Raw genomic sequence first — 20,187 nt, 5'->3', positions numbered from 1 at the left:
AACTCCGTCTCAAAAAAAAAAAAAAAAGAAATATTTTCATTAAGATATTCAGCCATCACTGTAAGCAGCTTTCTCAGATTTTACATGTGAGAGGGAAGCAACTAGCCAGTTTGCCTTTCTCAGGGTAGAATTCAAGAGTTTTGTTCCCCTGCTATTTATGAATTTGACATTCCTTGACTAATGTATTCAGTTTCTGTTCTAGACATGAGCATGAATTTCTGATTTGCAGACGTGAATCACTGCCTATGCATATCGTGCTGCTTTTTGTTACAGGTCCTGCCTTACCTTGCTCTCTCTCCTCTTTCAGGGTCTGACATTTCAGGAGGTGGAGAACTTCTTTACTTTCCTAAAGAACATTAATGATGTGGACACTGCATTGAGTTTTTACCATATGGCTGGAGCATCTCTTGATAAAGGTAATGAAACTCAAAAAGTGTTTTTTTGAAGGTATGAACATTGGGTCTGTAATCTCTTAGTGACTGCCCCTCCTGAACAGTAAAAGGTAAGTTTTTCTTGGCATCCTTGAAATGTGTTTTGATTTGTTGACATTGTATGAGCCTTGCATTTCACCCTGAGATGCCTAGTTCAGTGAATATATTTTCTTGTGCTAAGGCCGTAGTCTGGGCAGGTGCCCATCTTTAAATGACTAACCTTGAAAATAAGCATCTAAGCTGAGGCACAGGGCATGAAGCTGCAGAACTTCCCCTATCTGAGCCAGAGTCATTATATATACAATGTGAAGCTAAAGTCACTATACAACTTAAGTTACGTCTTTGATGAGAAGGAATACTTTAGTTTATTTCTTATATTAAGACTTTTTTTAAGACAATATGACTCTGAGAATAGCACCCCGCTCCTTTGGCTTACTTCATAGAAATTCAGTTACAGTTTGTACAGGCAACGTGAGAGCACGGAGGAATTGAAAGCACAATTTTTCCCTCAACATTTCATTATGAAAATTTTTAAACATTCAGAACAGTTGAAATAATTATCTAAATAACATCCACATATTCAGCTCAACTGACATTTTGCTATATTTGCTTGATCGTATGACTATGCATATTTTCATCTCTCTAAGTAATCATCAATCTTATTTGACATGTTCAAAGTAAGTTGCAGATGTAAGTATACTTCACTCCCAATTACTTCAGTATGAATATTAACTAAAGTTCAAGATTCATTTAAAGTTCTTTCGGGCCCCTTCACAGTTTTTGCCCCCACTCACCAAGAGGCAACCTTTGTACTGTATATTTTTCCACCATAGATTAATTTTGCTTTTTCTAGAACTTCATACATTGGAATTATATAAATGTACACTCCTTCTAAGGTTTCACTCAATGTTTTTGAGATCCATCTCTGTTGTGTGTCAGTAGTTTAATCCTTTTTTATGATGAGTAGTAACCCATTGTATGAATATAGTCAGGCATGGTGGTTCATGCCTGTAATCCCAACACTTTGGGAGGCCGAGGAGGTAGATCACCTGAGGTCAGGAGTTCAAGACCAGCCTGGTCAACATGGCGAAACTCCATCTCTACTAAAAAAGCCAAGCGTGGTGGTGTATGCCTGTAGTCCCAGCTACTTGGAAAGCTGAGGCAGGAGAATTGCTTGAATCTGGGAGGCAGAGGTTGCAGTGAGCCAAGATTGTGCAGGATTGCTTGAGCCCAGGAGTTTGGGACCAGCCTGGGCAACAAAGTGAGACCCCATCTCTCTCTTTTTTTTTTTTAATAAGGGGTATATGAACATATATGAAAGTCCTGAAATGTCAGCTATTGTAAATGCTGCCAACTTGGTCTTCTTTTTCAAGATTACTTTGGATATTCTAGGTCGTTTGTATTTCCATATAAATTTTAGAATCAGCTTGTCACTTTCTACGCCAAAAAAGTGGAATTGTGATTACAGTAACATCGAGTATGTAGATCAATTTGGGAAGAATCAACACCTTAGTGTAATATAGCATCTTATAATTCACGAGCATAATATATCTCCCCATTTTTTAAGGTCTCATTTTCTCTCAGCAGTGGTCTTATAGTTTTGTTTTTTTTTTTTTTTTTTTTGAGACGGAGTCTTGCTCTGTCTCCCAGGCTGGAGTGCAGTGGCGCAATCTCAGCTCACTGCAAGCTCTGCCTCCCGGGTTCACGCCATTCTCCTGCCTCAGCCTCTCCGAGTAGCTGGGACTACAGGCGCCCGCCACCACGCCCGGCTAATTTTTTTTTGTATTTTTAGTAGAGACGGGGTTTCACCGTGGTCTCGATCTCCTGACCTCGTGATCCGCCCGCCTCGGCCTCCCAAAGTGCTGGGATTACAAGCGTGAACCACCGCGCCCGGCTATAGTTTTATTAATACAGGTCTTGCACATATATTTTTAAAATTTATGCTTAAGTATTTTATGGTTTTTGATCCAATTATAAATGGAATTGGTTTTATTTTATTTTCTAATTGTTTGCTGCTAATATTAAAATATAACTGATTTTTATATATTAATTTTATATTCTGTAATTTTGCTAAATTCACTTATTCTTCTAGTTGTTTTGTAGATTCCTCAGGTTTTTCTATGTAAATAATCCTATCATCTTAAAACAGAGATAGTTTCATCTCCTTTTTAAAAAAAAAATTTATGGCTTTTTTTTTCCTGCTTTATTGCACTTGCTTACCCCACCAATACAATATTGAATAGAAGTGGTGAGAGTGGACATCCTTGGCTTCTTTCTGAACTTTAGAGAAAAGTATTCAATAATGTACCATTAAATTGGATATTAGATTAGATTTTTCATAGTTGCTCGTCGTCAGATTAAGAAAATTATTTTCTCTTATTTGAAAAGGGTTTTTGTCATCAATGGCTCCTGTATTATGTCAAATATTTTTTCTACATATATTGAAATGGTCATATGGCTTTTCTGCTTTATTATTTTAATATGGTAGATGACATTGACTGTTTCTTATCCTGAAATAAACCTAATTTGTAATGATGTATTAGCTTTTTTAATGTATTACTAGACTTGATTTCCTAACATTTTGTTAAATATTAAGAGATATTGGTCTGTAGTTTTATTTTTTTTTTTGTAATGTCTTTTCAGGTTTTATATCAGAGTATTCTATCCTCATAAAATGAGTTAGGGACTGGGCACGGTGGCTCACTCCTGTTATCCCAGCACTTTGGGAGGCCGAGGCAGGTGGATCACCTGCAGTCAGGAGTTCGAGACCAGGCTGGCCAACATGGTGAAACCCTGTCTCTACTAGAAATACAAAAAATTAGCTGGGCATGGTGGTAGGTGTCTGTAATCCCAGCTACTCAGGAGGCTGAGGCAGGAGAATCACTTGAACCTGGGAGGTGGAGGTTGCAGTGAGCCGAGATCACGCCATTGCACTCCAGTCTGGGCGACAAGAGCAAAACTCTGTCTCTAAATTAATTAATTAATTAAATTAAATAGGCCAGGCATGGTGGCTCATGCGTGTAATCCCAACACCTTAGGAAGCTGAGACGGGCAGATCACCTGAGGTCAGGAGTTCAAGACCAGCCTCGCCAACATGGTGAAACCCCGTCTGTAACTAAAAATAACAAAAAGTAGCCAGGCGTGGTGGCACATGCCTGTAGTCCCAGCTACTTGGGAGGCTGAGGCAGGAGAATCACTTGAACCCGGGAGATGGATGTTGCAGTGAGCTGAGATCGTGCCACTGTACTCCATACTGGGTAGCAGAGCAAGACTCCATCTCAAAAATAATAATTAAATAAGTAAATAAATAAAATGAGGGAGTTTTTCCTTCTCTATTTTCAGAAGAAGTTTCTGTAAGATGAGTGTTGTTTCTTTCTGAGCTGTATTTGATAGAATTCATCAGTGAAACTATCTGGACCTGCCAATTTCTTTCTGAAAAGGTTTTGATAATTTAATTTTTTAAGTAAATATGTAAGGTTTGTTATTTTATATGAATTTTAGGTTATATTTTTGAATAATTTGCCCATGTCATCTACGTTATTGAATTTATTGACATGAAGTTGTTCATAATATTCCATTATTATCCCTTTGATGTCTGTAGAATCTGAAATCCCCTTTTACTCCTACTGTTGGCAAATTATGACTTCTCATTCTTTTTTAAAAAAATGTTTCTTACTCAGTCTACCTAGGGGTTTAGCAATTTTGTTAATCTTTTCAAAGAACCGATTTTTGACTTTGTTACTTTTCTCTATGGTTTGTTGCCTATTGAGTTGGTTTCTGCTCATACCTTTGTTACTTATTCCTTCACTTATTTTCAGTAAATATTATTTTGTTTTTCTAAGCTTCTTAAGATGGAACCTTACTTACCTTTTCTAAGGTAATCTTGTGAAGCTATAAATTTCCCTATAAACACTGCTTTAGTCTGGGCGTGGTGGCTCACGCCTGTAATTCCAGCACTTTGGAAGGTGGGTGGATCACTTGAGGACAGGAGTTCGAGACCAGCCTGGCCAACAGGGTGAAACTCCATCTGTACTAAAAATACAAAAACTAGCCAGGCAAGGTGGCACGCACCTGTAACCCCAGCTACTGGGGAGGCTGAGGCAGAAAAATTGCTAGAACCCAGGACGCAGAGGTTACAGTGAGCTGAGATCTCACCACTCTACTCCAGCTTGAGAGACAGAGGAAGACTCTGTCTCCAAAAAAACAAACAAACAAAAAACACATAACCAAAAAATAAAAAACACATACACTGCCGGGCGTGGTGGTTCACGCCTGTAATCCCAGCACTTTGGGAGGCTGAGGTGGGCAGATCACGAGGTCAGGAGATCAAGACCATCCTGGCTAACACAGTGAAACCCCGTCTCTACTAAAAATACAAAAAATTAGCCGGATGTGGTGACGGGCACCTGTAGTCCCAGCTACTTGGGAGGCTGAGGCAGGAGAATGGCGTGAACTCATGAGGTGGAGGTTGCAGTGAGCCGAGATCGCGCCACTGCACTCCAGCCTGGGCAACAGAGCGAGACTCCGTCTCAAAAAAAAAAAAAAAAAACACACACACACACACAATTTTGGTATGTAGTATTTTTTATATCATCCTGTTCAAAATATTTTCTATTTATTAGGTAAATTCGTGGACTATTTAAAAGTATGTTGTTTAACTTCCAAATATTTTCTTTTAGCTGCATGTGGTGGCTTACACCTATAATCCCAACAGTTTGGTAGGTCAAAGCAGGAGGATCACTTGAGGCCAGGAGTTCAAAGCCAGCCTGGGCAACATAGCAAGACCTTGTATAAAAAATTTAAAAATTCAAATTAATTTTTTTTTTTTTTTTTTTGAGACAGAGTTTCGCTCTGTCGCCAAGGCTGGAGTGCAGTGGCGTGATCTCGGCTCACTGCAACCTCCGCCTCCCGGATTCAAGCAGTTCTCTGCCTCAGCCTCCCAAAAGCTGGGATTACAGGCGCCCACCACCACACCCGGCTAATTTCTTTATTTTTAGTAGAGACAGGGTGGCCTGTCTCTCCTACCCAGGTCACCATCTTGGCCTGGGTGGTCTTGAACTCCTGACCTCATGATCCACCCACCTCAGCCTCCCAAAGTGCTGGGATTACAGGCGTGAGCCACCGTGCCCAGCCCCAGCTCAAGTTTTTATGTAGTATCACTTACCATCAATCTGAAGAACTTATCTTTATTTGTTTATTTATGAGACAGGCACCTCAGCTCAAAATGGTGCCATCTTGGCTCACTGCAGCCTCCATGTCCCAGGCTCAAGCAATCCTCTCACATCAGCCTCTGGGTTAGCTGGGACCACAGGCTCATGCCACCACGCCTGGCAATTTTTTTTTATTTTTTATAGATAGTTTCACCATGTTGCCTAGGTTGAACGTCTTGAATTCCTGGGCTCAAGCAATCTGCCTGTCTCAGCCTCCCACAGTGGCTAGGATTACAGGCATGAGCCACCATGCTGCCCAGCCGAACTTCCTTTATCATTTCCTGTAGTGCAGATCTGCTAGCAATGAATTCTTTTTGGGTTATCTAAAAATGTGTTTATTTCACTGTTGATGACCACAATGTTTGATTTTTCAGTCTTTCCAAAGCACTAAGATTTTATCAATCATTTTTTGTTTTTGTTTTGTTTTGTTTGTTTATTTGTTTGTTTGTTTTTTAATATACCTAGAGTTTATCTGGGCCAAGTTTGAAGACTGCAACCTAGTAGCATGGATTCAAGTTGCCCTGAATATACACTCCAGTTAGCAGCAGTTACAAGTGGGTTTTTAAAGGAAAAGAAGAGATAGTTTCTAATTTGCTTACCAAGAATTTGCATTAAAATAACATAAGCTATTGATTGTGTATACATTGTTCTTTGTATCACAGATTCCAGGAACATGAAACTAACAGGTAAGGCAGCTAGTCAGGAACAAAATGCCTTTAAACAATTGTGCCTGGCCATGGAATCGGGGACAGGGTTGTGACTGAAGTCCCATACTCCTGTCTCTGGGCTTGATAAATTGTGCACACTTCACATACCTCAGGCTGTTCTGAGTATGTTTCTTTTCTCGTTCAGCCACTTTTTTTTTTTTTTAATCGGAAGTCTTCCCATGGAAGCATTGATCAATCTCAGCTTATGAGACTGATAGACATTCTTCATCCCTGGCACTGGGAAGGCTCATTACCAGATGGTCCAGTCCTGCTGGGGGCTGGGGAAGATATAGAACAATCTTGCTTATTCAATTTTTTTTTAGCGGATTCCTTAAGATTTTCTAATACAAGATCATGGTTCTCACTTATATATGGAATCTAAATAGAGTTGAACTCATAGAAGCAGAAAGTAGAATGGTGGTCCCCAAGGGCTACAGGAGGCAGGGAAATGGGGAGTTATTTTGTTCAAAGGGTGCAAAGCTTCAGTTAGGCAGGATGAAATAGTTCTAGAGAGCTAGTTTACACTCTGGTGACTATAATTAGTAATCCTATTGTACACTTGAAATTTGCTAAGATCTTAAGTGTTCCTTACGATATACATACACAAAAAGGTAACTATGTGAAGTGATGGAAATGTTTTGTTTTTGTTTTTGTTTTTTTGAGACAGGGTCTCACGCTGTTGCCCAGGCTGTAGTGCAGTGGTGCAATCTCTGCTCACTGCAACCTTCGCCTTCCAGGTTCAAACGATTCTCCTGTCCCAGCCTCCCAAGTAGCTGGGACTACAGGCAGGTGCCACCACACCTGGCTAATTTTTGTATTTTTAGTAGAGATGAGGTTTTGCCATGTTGGCCAGGCAGGTCTCAAACTCCTGACCTCAAGTGATCTGCCCAACTCAGCCTCCCAAAGTGCTGGGATTACAGGCGTGAGCCACCGCACCTGGCCTGAAGTGATGGAAGTGTTAATTAGCTTGATTGTGGTAATTATTTCACAGTATATACATATGTCAAAATATCACACTGTATACTTTAAATATATACAGTTTGTATTTGTTTTTCTTTTTTCTTTTTTTTTTTTTTTTTGAGGCGGAGTCTCGCTCTGCCGCCCAGGCTGGAGTGCAGTGGCGCGATCTCGGCTCACTGCAAGCTCCCCCTCCCGGGTTCACGCCATTCTCCTGCCTCAGCCTCTCCGAGTAGCTGGGACTACAGGCGCCCGCCACCACGCCCGGCTGATTTTTTAATATTTTTAGTAGAGACAGGGTTTCACCGTGGTCTCGATCTCCTGACCTCGTGATCCGCCCGCCTCGGCCTCCCAAAGTGCTGGGATTACAAGCGTGAGCCACCGCACCCGGCCACAGTTTGTATTTGTTAATTACACCTCAGTAAAGCCAGGAAAAAAATACAAGATCATTCCATCCGCAAATAGAGATCATTTTACTTCTTCCTTTATCATCTCAATGCCTTTTATTTCATTTTATTAATCCATATAACTTCTTAAAATAGCATCTGTTTGTTTAAATTAGTACTTCCAAGCTGGGCTCAGTGGCACACACCTGTAGTCCCAGCTACTCAGGAGGCTGAGGCAGGAGGATATCTTGAGCCCAGGAGTAGTTTAAGGCCAGTCTGTGCAACCTAGCAAGACCTCATCTCTAATAATAATAATAATAGCATTTCCACTGATCTTTGCAGAATCTTTTGAAAAACAAGTTAATATCATATAGGGCGTGTGTGTGTGTGTGTGTGTGTGTGTGTGTGTGTGTGTGTGTAGCACCACCAGATCATTTCTCTAGAATAGCTTTGGTTTTACTGCTCTTTCACAAAACAAAGTTTGACAGCATCTGCAAATCCAAAGATATAAGATTTGAAGTCGGCCGGGCGCGGTGGCTCACGCTTGTAATCCCAGCACTTTGGGAGGCCGAGGTGGGCGGATCACGAGGTCAGGAGATCGAGACCACGGTGAAACCCCGTCTCTACTAAAAATACAAAAAAAATTAGCCGGGCGTGGTGGCGGGCACCTGTAGTCCCAGCTACTCGGAGAGGCTGAGGCAGGAGAATGGCGTGAACCCGGGAGGCGGAGCTTGCAGTGAGCCGAGATTGCGCCACTGCACTCCAGCCTGGGCGACAGAGTGAGACTCCGTCTCAAAAAAAAAAAAAAAAAAAGATTTGAAGTCTTTATGTATTTTTTAGATGGAGTTTTGCTCTTGTTGCCCAGGTTGGATTGCAATGGCACGATCTCGGCTCATTGCAACCTCCACTTCCTGGGTTCAAGCGATTCTCCTGCCTCAGCCTCCCAAGTAGCTGGGCTTACAGGTGCCTGCCACCACTCCCAGCTACTTTTTGTATTTTTAGTAGAGTCGGGGTTTCACCATGTTGGCCAGGCTAGTCTTGAATTCCTGATCTCAGGTGATCCGCCTGCCTTGGCCTCCCAAAGTGCTGGGATTACAGGCATGAGCCGCCACACCTGGCCAGTCATCATTTACTATAAAAACAAAATTAATAAGTTCCTCTTTATTTTTGCATACCTTCTTTTTGAAAAGCCCAACTAAAGACAACAAAAGTTCATTAAAGTACAATTATAGGATGAATCACTGTCTGTGTTAAAGTTATAGGGCGTACAAAATAGAATGATTCAGGGTAGTGTTAGCAAAGGGAAATTGCAACCTAGTGATTAAAAAAAAGAAAGAAAAAATGTTTCTTTCAAATGACTTCAGGCCATTTGCTGGAATTTGTAGTCTCCATGTAGTTCATGCCTCATTATCCTTGTTAATAGAGGCAGTGGTACAAATTGCACAGCCATATCTGACATCCAAAAATGCATGTGGCTTTGAGATGTATGTTTGGGGTTTGTTTTTTGTTTTGTTTTGTTTTATTTTTGGTAAATACATACATACATTTAATTTTGTACTGAGTTGGAAGGGGGAAAAATCTGCCTGTCGATCTTTTTGTTCAATTTATTCTTTCTTGTTTGTTTGTTTTGAGATGGAGTTTTGCTTTGTTGCCCAGGCTGGAGTTCAGTGGCGCAGTTTCAGCTCACTGCAGCCTCTGCCTCCTGGGCTCAAGCAATTCTCCTGCCTCAGCCTCCCAAGTAGCTGGGACTACAGGCACCCACCACCACACCCCGCTAATTTTTGTATTTTTAGTAGAGACAGGGTTTTACCATGTTGGCTAGGCTGGTCTCAAACTCCTGACCTCAAGTGATCTGCCCACCTTGGTCTCCCAAAGTGCTGGGATTACAGGCATGAGCCACTGCACCTGACCTCAAATTTATTCATTTTTTTTATTTTTTATTTTTTGAAATGGAGTTTCACTTTGTCACCCAGGCTGGAGTGCAGTAGCGTGATCTCAGCCCCCTGCAACCTCTGCCTCCTGGGTGCAAGTGATTCTCCTGCCTCAGCTCCCCAAGCAGCTGGGATTACAGGCATGTGCCAACATGTCTGACTAATTTCTGTATTTTTATTTTATTTATTTGTTTATTATACTTTAAGTTCTAGGGTACATGTGCACAACGTGCAGTTTTGATACATAGGTATATATGTGCCATGGTGGTTTGCTGCACCCATCAACTCATCATTTACATTAGGTATATCTCTTAATGCTATCCCTCCCCCAGCCCCCCACCCTGCAACAGGCCCCAGTGTGTGATGTTCCCTTTCCTGTGTCCAAGTGATCTCATTGTTCAGTTCCCACCCTATGAGTGAGAACATGTGGTGTTTGGTTTTCTGTCCTCGTGATAGTTTGCTCAGAACGATGGTTTCCAGCTTCATCCATGTCCCTGCAAAGGACATGGTTTGCATATGTTGAACCAGCCTTGCATCCTAGGGATGAAGCTGACTTGATCTTGGTGGATAAGCTTTTTGATGTGCTGCTGGATTTGGTTTGCCAGTATTTTATTGAGGATTTTCCCATTGATGTTCATCAGGAATATTGGTCTAAAATTCTCTTTTTTTGTTGTGTCTCTGCCAGGCTTTGGTATCAGGATGATGTTGGCCTCATAAAATGAGTTAGGGAGGATTCCCTCTTTTTCTATTGATTGGAATAGTTTCAGAAGGAATGGTACCAACTCCTTTTTGTACCTCTGGTAGAATTTGGCTGTGAATCCGTCTGGTCCTGGACTTTTTTTGGTTGGTAAGCTATTAATTATTGCCTTAATTTCAGAGCCTGTTATTGGTCTATTCAGAGATTCAACTTCTTCCTGGTTTAGTGTTGGGAAGGTATATGTGTCCAGGAATTTATCCATTTCTTCTAGATTTTCTATTTTATTTGTGTAGAGGTGTTTGTAGTATTCTCTGATGGTAGTTTGTATTTCTGTGGGATCGGTGGTATATCCCCGTTATCATTTTTTACTGTGTCTATTTGATTCTTCTCTCTTTTCTTCTTTATTAGTCTTGCTAGCAGTCTATCAATTTTGTTGATCTTTTCAAAAAAATGGCTCCTAGATTCATTGATTTTTTTGGAGGGTTTTTTGTGTCTCATCTCTTTCAGTTCTGCTCTGATCTGAGTTATTTCTTGCCTTCTGCTAGCTTTTGAATTTGTTTGCTCTTGTTTCTCTAGTTCTTTTAATTGTGATGTTAGAGTGTCAATTTTAGTTCTTTCCTGCTTTCTCTTGTGGGCATTTAGTGCTATAAATTTCCCTCTACACACTGCTTTAAATGTGTCCCAGAGATTCTGGTACACTATGTCTTTGTTCTCATTGGTTTCAAAGAACATCTTTATTTCTGCCTTCATATCGTTATTTACCCAGTAGTCATTCAGGAGCAGGTTGTTCAGTTTCCATGTAGTTGAGCGGTTTTAAGTGAGTTTCTTAATCCTGAGTTCTAATTTGATTGCACTGTGGTCTGAGAGACAGTTTGTTGTGATTTCTGTTCTTTTACATTTGCTGAGGAGTGCTTTACTTCCAATTATGTGGTCAATTTTAGAATAAGTGTGATGTGGTGCTGAGAAGAATGTATATTTTGTTGATTTGGGGTGGAGAGTTCTGTAGATGTCTATTAGGTCCACTTGGTGCAGAGCTGAGTTCAGGTCCTGGATATCCTTGTTAACCTTCTGTCTCGTTGATCTGTCTAGTATTGACGGTGGGGTGTTAAAGTCTCCCATTATTATCGTGTGGGAGTCTAAGTCTCTTTGTAGGTCTCTAAGGACTTGCTTTATGAATCTGGGTGCTCCTGTATTGGGTGCATATATATTTAGGATAGTTAGCGCTTCTTGTTGAATTGATCCCTTTACCATTATGTAATGGCCTTCTTTGTCTCTTTTGATCTTTGTTGGTTTAAAGTGTGTTTTATCAGAGACTAGGATTGCAACCACTGCTTTTTTTTTTTTTTTTTTTTTTTTTGCTTTCCATCTGCTTGGTAGATCTTCCTCCATCCCTTTATTTTGAGCATATGTGCATCTTTGCACATGAGATGGGTGTCCTAAATACAGCACACTGATGGGTCTTGACTCTTTATCCAATTTGCCAGTCTGTATCTTTTAATTGGGGCTTTTAGCCCATTTACATTTAAGGTTAATATTGGTATGTGTGAATTTGATTCTGTCATTATGATGTTCGCTGGTTATTTTGCCTATTAATTGATGCAGTTTCTTCATAGCATCAATGGTCTTTGCAATTTGGTCTGTTTTTGCAGTGGCTGGTATCAGTTGTTTCTTTCCATGTTTAGTGCTTCCTTCAGGAGCTCTTATAAGGCAGGCTTGGTGGTGACAAAATCTCTCAGCATTTGCTTGTTTGTAAAGGATTTTATTTCTCCTTCACTTATGAAGCTTAGTTTGGCTGGATATGAAATTCTGGGTTGAAAATTCTATTCTTTAAGAATGTTGAATATTGGCCCCCACTCTCTTCTGGCTTGTAGGGTTTCTCCTGAGAGATCTGCTGTTAGACTGATGGGCCTTCCTTTGTGGGTAACTTGACCTTTCTCTCTGCTGCCCTTAACACTTTTTCCTTCATTTCAACCTTGGTGAATCTGACAATTATGTGTCTTGGAGTTGCTCTTCTCAAGGAGTATCTTTGTGGTATTCTCTGTATCTCCTGAATTTGAATGTTGGCCTGCCTCGCTAGGTTGGGGAAGTTCTCCTGGATAATATCCTGAAGAGTGTTTTCCAGGTTGGTTCCATTCTCCCCATCACTTTCAGGTACACCAATCAAACGTAGATTTGGTCTTTTCACATAGTCCCATATTTCTTGGAGGCTTTGTTCATTTAACTCTGTTTTCTCTAACCTTGTCTTCTCGCTTTATTTCATTAATTTGATCTTCAATCACTGATACCCTTTCTCCCACTTGATTGAATCGGCTATTGAAGCTTGGGCATGCGTCATGAAGTTCTCGTGCCATGCTTTTCAGCTCCATCAGGTCATTTAAGGTCTTCTCTACACTGTTTATTCTAATTAGCCATTCGTCTAATCTTTTTTCAAGGTTTTTAGCTTCCTCGTGATGGGTTTGGACAACTTTTAGCTCGGAGAAGTTTGTTATTACCGACCTTCTGAACCTACTTCTGTCAACTCATCAAAGTCATTCTCCATCTAGCTTTGTTCCATTGCTGGCGAGGAGCTGCGATCCTTTGGAGGAGAAGAGGCACTCTGATTTTTAGAATTTTCAGCTTTTCTGCTCTGGTTTCTCCCCATCTTTGTGGTTTTATCTACCTTTGGTCTTTGATGTTGGTGACCTACAGCTGGGGTTTTGGTGTGGATGTCCTTTTTGCTGATGTTGATGCTATTCCTTTCTGTTTGTTAGTTTTCCTTCTAACAGTCAGGTCCCTCAGCTGCAGGTCTGTTGGAGTTGGCTGGAGGTCCACTCCAGACCCTGTTTGCCTGGGTATCAACAGTGGAGGCTGCAGAACAGCAAATATTGCTGCCTGATCCTTCCTCTGGAAGCGTCCTCCCAGAGAGGCAGCCGCCTGTATGAGGTGTCTGTCAGCCCCTCCTGGGAGTTGTCTCCCAGTTAGGCTACACGGGGGTCAGGGACCCACTTGAGGAGGCAGTCTTCTGTTCTCAGAGCTCAAATGCCATCCTGGGAGAACCACTGCTCTCTTCAGAGCTGTCAGACAGGGACGTTTAAGGCAGCAGAAATTTCTGCTGGCTTTTGTTCAGCTATGCCCTGCCCATAGAGGTGGAGTCTAGAGGCTGTAGGCTTGTTGAGCTGTGGTGGGCTCCACCCAGTTTGGGCTTCCCCGCTGCTTTGTTTACCTAATCAAGCCTCAGCAATGGCGGATACCCCTCCCCCAGCCAGGCTGCTGTCTCACAAATCAATCTCAGACTGCCGTGCTAGCAGTGAGCAAGGCTCTGTGGGCATGGGAGCCTCTAAGCCAGGCACAGAAGAGAATCCCCTTGCCTGCCGGTTGCTAAGACCTTGGGAACAGCACAGTATTTGGGTGGGAGTGTCCCGTTTTTCCAGGTAGTCTGTCATGGCTTCCCTTGGCTAGGAAAGGGAAATCCCCTGACCCCTTGTGCTTCCCAGGTGAGGCGACACCCCACCCTGCTTCGGCTCACTCTCCATGGGCTGCACCCACTGTCCATCCAGTCCCAGTGAGATGAACCAGATACCTCAATTGTAAATGCAGAAATCACCCATCTTCTGTGTTGATCACGCTGGGAGCTGCAGACCGGAGCTGTTCCTATTTGGCCATCTTGGAACGCCCCTCTCAATTTTTGTATTTTTTAGTAGAGATGGGGATTCACCATATTGGGCAGATCACAAGGTCAGGAGATCAAGACCATCCTGGCTAACAAAGTGAAACCCCGTCTCTACTGAAAATACAAAAATTTTTGAGATGGAGTCTCACTCTATTGCCCAGGCTGGAGTGCAGTGGCACGATCTTGGCTCACTGCAAGCTCCACCTCCTGGGTTCATGCCATTCTCCTGCCTCAGCCTCCCGAGTAGCTGGGACTACAGGCACCTGCCACCACGCCCAGCTAAATTTTGTATTTTTAGTAGAGATGGGGTTTCACCATGTTAGCCAGGATGGTCTCGATCTCCTGACCTCATGATCTGCCTGCCTCAACCTCCCAAAGTGCTGGGATTACAGGTGTAAGCCACCATGTCTGGCCAGATAGTTAGGTTTCTAAAAGAAAAAAAAATCAGGCTGTTAACAGATAGTTACATTGTCTTTTTCTTTTTTATATTTATTGTTTATTTTAAAAAACAGAGATGGGGTCTCACTGTTGACCATGCTGGTCTTGAGCTCCTGGTCTCAGAGGATCCTTCTGCCTTGGCCTCCCAAAGTGCTAGGATTATAGTGGTTGGTATTGTCACAGTTAAATTCACATTTTTTGTTTGCTTTTATTTTTGTAGACTACATATGGGTGGTTTTTTATTTTATTTCATTTTTTGAGACAGTCTTGCTCTGTCACCTGGACTGGAATGCAGTGGTGTGATCTCAGCTCACTGAAACCTCTGCCTCCTGGGGTCCAGTGATTCTCCTGCCCCAGCCTCCCCAGTAGCTGGGATTACAGGCATGTGCCATGACACCTGGCTAATTTTTGTATATTTAGTAAAGACAGGGTTTCACCACATTGGCCAGGCTGGTTATGAACTCCTGACCTCAAGTGATCCACCTGCCTTAGCCTCCCAAAGTGCTGGGATTACAGGGGCCCAGCCTCATATGGGTAATTTTTAATTCTTGGTTGCTGTAGTGGGTTAAGGTGGCCCCCAAAAGGATATGTCTGCATCTTAGTCCTCAGAACCTGTGAATGTGACCTTGTTGGACACAGGGTCTTTGCAGATATAATTAAGTTAAGGTCATTGAGATGAGATCATCCTAGGTTATCCAGCTGGGCTCTAAGTCAGGCGTGATTACAGGCATGAGCCACCATGCCCAGGCAATAGATGTTTATTAATTGAATTACTCTTCAAATATTCAGGAGCTCAAAAAAATAGGCACTATCAGCTGGGCTCTTTGGCTCACACCTGTAATCCCAGCACTTTGGGAGGCCAAGGTGGGCAGATCTTGAAGTCAGGAGATCGAGACCATCCTGGCCAACATGGTGAAACCCTGTCTCTACTAAAAATACAAAACTTAGCCGGGTGTGGTGGCGGCGGGCACCTGTAATCCCAGCTACTCAGGAGGCTGAGGCAGGAGAATCGCTTGAACCAGGGAGTCGGAGATTGCAGTGAGCCAAGATCATGCCACTGCACTCCAGCCTGGTGACAGAGCAAGACTCTGTCTCAAAACAAACAAACAAACAAAAATAGGTACTTTCCTTTATTCCTTAATCTCACTCACATATTTATTTCTTCAATAAATCCTTGACTTTACCTCCAGAACATACCCTGCATCTGCCTCCTTTTCTCTCTCTCTCCTACCACAGCCCTCGCCTCTTTACTGACTGTGGCTTTACACAGGGCTACCTATGCCATGGCCCCTGTATACTCTCTGAGTTCATAAAATATCGTTTTTTTCCCAGTTCACTCCACTCCACATTGTTCTTTTTACATTCCAAATACACCAAGCTCACTGAAGGCCTTGGCTATTGGAGTTAGTTAAGGCCTTTGTAGTGGTTCTTTCTACCTCAGGTGCTCTTGCCTGGGATCTCCATGTATTTAGCTCCTTATAACTTAAGTCTGGTAGAAGTCATTTCCTCGGGAAGACCTTTTCATTCTAAAGTAGTTCCATCATCCTGTATCATATTATCCTATTTTTTATAGCATTTATCACTCCCTGATATTTTCTCAGGTTTATGTGTTTGCTTATTATTTGTTGCACCTTACTAGAACGCTTATCTGTCTTGCTCATGCATGTATTCCATGTGCCTAGAACAACACCTGGGATAGAGGAAGAACTCAATAATTATATGATCAACAAATGAATGAGTGAATGAACATATTGATATATCTGAACAAGACATAAACCTCTACCCTTCTACCCTTCCCAGCAGCCCAGGGAACAAACTCATCATGTTCTTCTGTAACCCCCATCCTTGGACTTGACATGTGTTTCACCTTCTTTCATGTTAAAGAGGTGATGATAGTAGTAATTTTAACTGTTCACCTGCTAAGGTGTGCACAGAAGACTAGCATGCGCTCAGCTAGCCTTTCCAAGTCCTCCCATGCTCCCAGGTGTCCCTGTCTCTTACAAGCTCTCCTTGGGCTCTGCCCAGGCCTTTGCTTTTAAACCTCCCTCCTCCTGACCAGGACTAGTGATATTTCCATTGGTTTGAGTTCTACATGAATGACAGGCCTCTCCTCCTTGCTCCACAGAACCAAGGAATTTTACTGCTGAGATGAATCTTAGAAAAGAGGAAGAAATATGTAGTGGTTAAGAGCAGAGGCCCCGAAGTCAGACTGCCTGGATTTGAATGTCTCTATCATTTACTAGCTGGGTAGCTTTGAGCAGTTTCTGAACTTAGTTTCTGTGTTTATTTTATTTTTATTTATTTTTTTTTTTAATTTTTTTGAGACAGGGTCTCACTGTCACCCAGACTGGAGTGCAGTGGTACGATCTTGGCTCACCGCAACCTCTGGTTCCCAGGGTCAAGAGATTCTCCTGCCTCATCTTCCTGAGTAGCTGGGATTACAGGCACATGCCACCACACCTGGCTAATTTTTGTATTTTTAATAGAGACGGGGTTTCACTATATTGGCCAGGCTGGTCTTGAACTCCGACCTCAAATGATCTCCCACCTCGGCTTCCCAAGAGGCTGAGATTACAGGCATGAGCCACCGTGCCCGGCCCTCTGTGTTTTTTAAATAAAGATAAAAATAGTTGTCCCTTGGTATCCTCAGGGGTTTGGTTCCAGGACCGCCTCCACCCCCCACCTCCCCACCACACACACACACAGTTAAAAAATCTTTGGGTGCTCAAGTCCCATATATGAAATGGTTGCATAGTATTTTTGTATATAACCTGCACATATCTTTCCATATACTTTATTTCTTTATTTTTAAATCATCATCAAAATATGGAACACTTCACGAATTTGTGTGTCATCCTTGCACAAGGGCGATGCTAATCTTCTCCAAATCATACCAGTTTGAGTATATATGCTGCCGGACGAGCACTAGATGCGGGTGACCCTTGAACAGTGTGGGATTCGCTGTTTTCACCCCACACAGTTGAAAATCTTAGGATAACTTTAGACTCCCCAAAAACTTAACTACTAATAGCCCACTGTTGACCAAAAGCCTTACTGATAACATACAGTCAATTAACACATAAACTAGTATCTATATATTTTTAATGTATTCACTACATACCCTTTTCCTAATTTTTTTGGCACTTCTATGCTGTGTGGTCCATCTATGAGGTTTTTCCAAATTGTCGTAAGTCTCCAAAAAGTTTTCCAATGTAATTTATTGAAAAAAAAATCTGCTTGTAAGTGGACCTATGCAGTTCAAGCCTGTGTTGTTCCAGGGCCAACTGTACTTTAAATTATTTCAAGATTACATATAATACCTATTACTATGTAAATGCTATGTAAATAGTTGTTATGCTGTATTTTTTAATTTGTAATAGTTTATTACTGTGTTGTTACTTTCTACTGGTTAAATTTTATTTTATTTATTTATTTATTTATTTATTTTGAGATGGAGTTTCGCTCTGTCGACCAGGCTGGGCTGGAGTGCAGTGGCATGATCTCGACTCACTGCAACCTCCGCCTCCCAGATTCAAGCCATCCTCCTGCCTCAGCCTCCTGAGTAGCTGGGATTACAGGTGCCTGCCACCACACCCAGCTAATTTTTGTATTTTTAGTAGAGACAGGGTTTCGCCATGTTGGCCAGGCTGGTCTTGAACTCCTGACCTCAGGTGATCCACCTGCCTTGGCCTCCCAGTGTTGGGATTACAGGTGTGAGCCACTGCATCCAACATTTTCTTAAATATTTTTGATCTGCAGATGGTTGAATCCATTGGTGTGGAACCTACACATATGAAGGACCAACTGGACCCACCTCATAGAGTTGTGAGACTAAATCTACATAAAGCACTTAACTTTGTGGCTGTCATGTGGTGAACAATTAGTCAATGTCAGCTGCTTCTATTATGAAGTTGATAATTTAAACAAAATTTAGTGTGGCTCAAGTATTCACCCAGAAGTAATAGGTACTGTAGTAGGCACAGGGTTCCACCCTCAAGAAGCTCAGAGTCTAATGGGGGAGAAAGGTAAGTGTAGAAGCAGTTCCAGTTGGGTGTGATAAGTGCTAATTAGAATAAGAGGATCTAGGAGCTTAAAAGTGGGGGCCCTAATTCATACCAGTGGTTGGGAAAGAGTGAGGCCAGAGTAGAGATGGGAGTACTTTTTGTCTGGCTTCTCCTGTGAGTCTCAGCTGTCTTCATTTTTTCCCAAAAGGTTAGAACCTTCAGAAATTGGCACCTTCTAGGCCCTGGCACTGTCTCTTCCTTGGCTATTTTAGAGGTTACAAACCAGTCTTTAGGCATAATTTAGCACAGAATTTCCCAAACAGCATTGTGAAGAACACTGTATACTGCAATATGATGATGGTTCTGTGGATTTAAAAAGAAAAAAAAAAGTATTCCATGGTTCAAATAAGTTTGGAAAATGCCAGAGTTATATAGAATTTCTTCCTGCAGCACTCCTGCTGCCAACTTTTTAATATGTGAATGTGCATTATTAATCTCCGGAAGAGGGATATAGTTTACAAATTTGATTTACCCCAGACCATCTTTTAATAACTTACAGAGTTAATGTTCCTCGGAATAATCTGAAAGATCCAGGCAGGTGGCCACTGCAGATTTACCGTATTAGAACATAGTACAGTTCCTCCAGAGTAAAAAATGTCACATTTCTTTTTTTTCTTTTTCTTTTTTTCATTTTTTCTGTTTGCCCCTCCTACCATTTGCAAAAAACATCAAATTTAATTGAGGCTATTTCTTTAGTTCTGCATGACCCATGTGAGAATAACAACCATCAGGTAATAATGAAGCGTTTTCAATGAATTCTAACCATCTGAAGAAAGGACCTTTCTCCATGAAATACTGTGTGTCTCCACTATCAGGTGTCTCTTTGTTTAGCACTTAAGAAGAACTGGTTCTATTACTCATTCGCACACACACTGGGCATAAAATTAGATCTATGACCCCTCAGCGGCTGGCTGATTGATTTAAGTGGTCTGCTGAAGAAGGTAATGGAAAATTGAACATGACTCCTTTCCCAATGGCTTCCTATGATGAAAAAGTTAGAAATTATTTGAGCTGGAGCTCTAGAGTGAGCTTCAGCCCGTATAACTCAGAATATTCCAATTTTTGCCAGGAGAATAAAAGATTTCCAGGTACAATAAAGCTCCACTGTAAAGCACCTCAGGATAGTACAGACGCAGTAAACCTGTGGGTTCAGTTACGTCCTCGGTGTACTTTGAACTATAAAATCAGAAAATAATCACACAAATAGAGTCCCTGGTCTTTACTATTCATGCCCCTGCACAATTCTACTTACACTGAAAATTATAATTTATGGCATAGTTGGCCTTGATTCTTTGTAGTTATTCTATACTTGCAGTTTACCTTATTCTCTGACAAGCCAAGAGAACAAATAATAAAATCTATGGCATAACTCCCACAGGAGCTTTCTGCAACCCCAAGTATTTTTTCTGAAGTTTTAGTCACATCTTCAAATGGTCTCAGTTTCTTTTTTTTTTTATGTGTTTTTTTTTAAATTATTATACTTTAGGTTTTAGGGTACATGTGCACAATGTGCAGGTTTGTTACATATGTATCCATGTGCCGTGTTGGTGTGCTGCACCCATTAACTCGTCATTTAGCATTAGGTATATCTCCTAATGCTGTCCCGCCCCCCTCCCTCCACCCCACAACAGTCCCCGGAGTGTGATGTTCTCAGTTTCTTTTGTCTCTGGAGAGACAAGGATGGCAGAGATGACCTCTGAGAACCTTTGCAGCTTTC

The 20,187-nt window shown here is 41.8% G+C and overlaps 1 protein-coding gene and 1 non-coding gene across 4 annotated transcripts in view; one reads left to right on the top strand and one right to left on the bottom strand.

Moving 5' to 3' along the window:
- The window catches only part of LOC116463681 (calcium uptake protein 1, mitochondrial), a 263,393-nt gene that overhangs the window by 228,624 nt on the left and 14,582 nt on the right, over nucleotides 1–20,187 (top strand). For all 3 annotated transcript variants that reach the window (XM_032146892.2, XM_058434803.1, XM_058434804.1), the window contains one exon: nucleotides 308–416. In XM_032146892.2, the coding sequence (XP_032002783.1) occupies nucleotides 308–416 (109 nt within the window). The remainder of the gene's footprint in view (nucleotides 1–307; nucleotides 417–20,187) is intronic.
- LOC116463686 (U6 spliceosomal RNA) lies at nucleotides 17,227–17,332 on the bottom strand. The gene has a single exon (XR_004246755.1). It is a non-coding gene; the product is annotated as a U6 spliceosomal RNA (small nuclear RNA).

The sequence above is a fragment of the Hylobates moloch genome, unplaced genomic scaffold (assembly GCF_009828535.3).
Source record: "Hylobates moloch isolate HMO894 unplaced genomic scaffold, HMol_V3 SCAFFOLD_52, whole genome shotgun sequence".
Lineage (NCBI taxonomy): Eukaryota > Metazoa > Chordata > Mammalia > Primates > Hylobatidae > Hylobates > Hylobates moloch.
The sequence above is the reverse complement of the archived record's forward strand: the minus strand, read 5'-3'. Positions and strand labels throughout refer to the sequence as shown.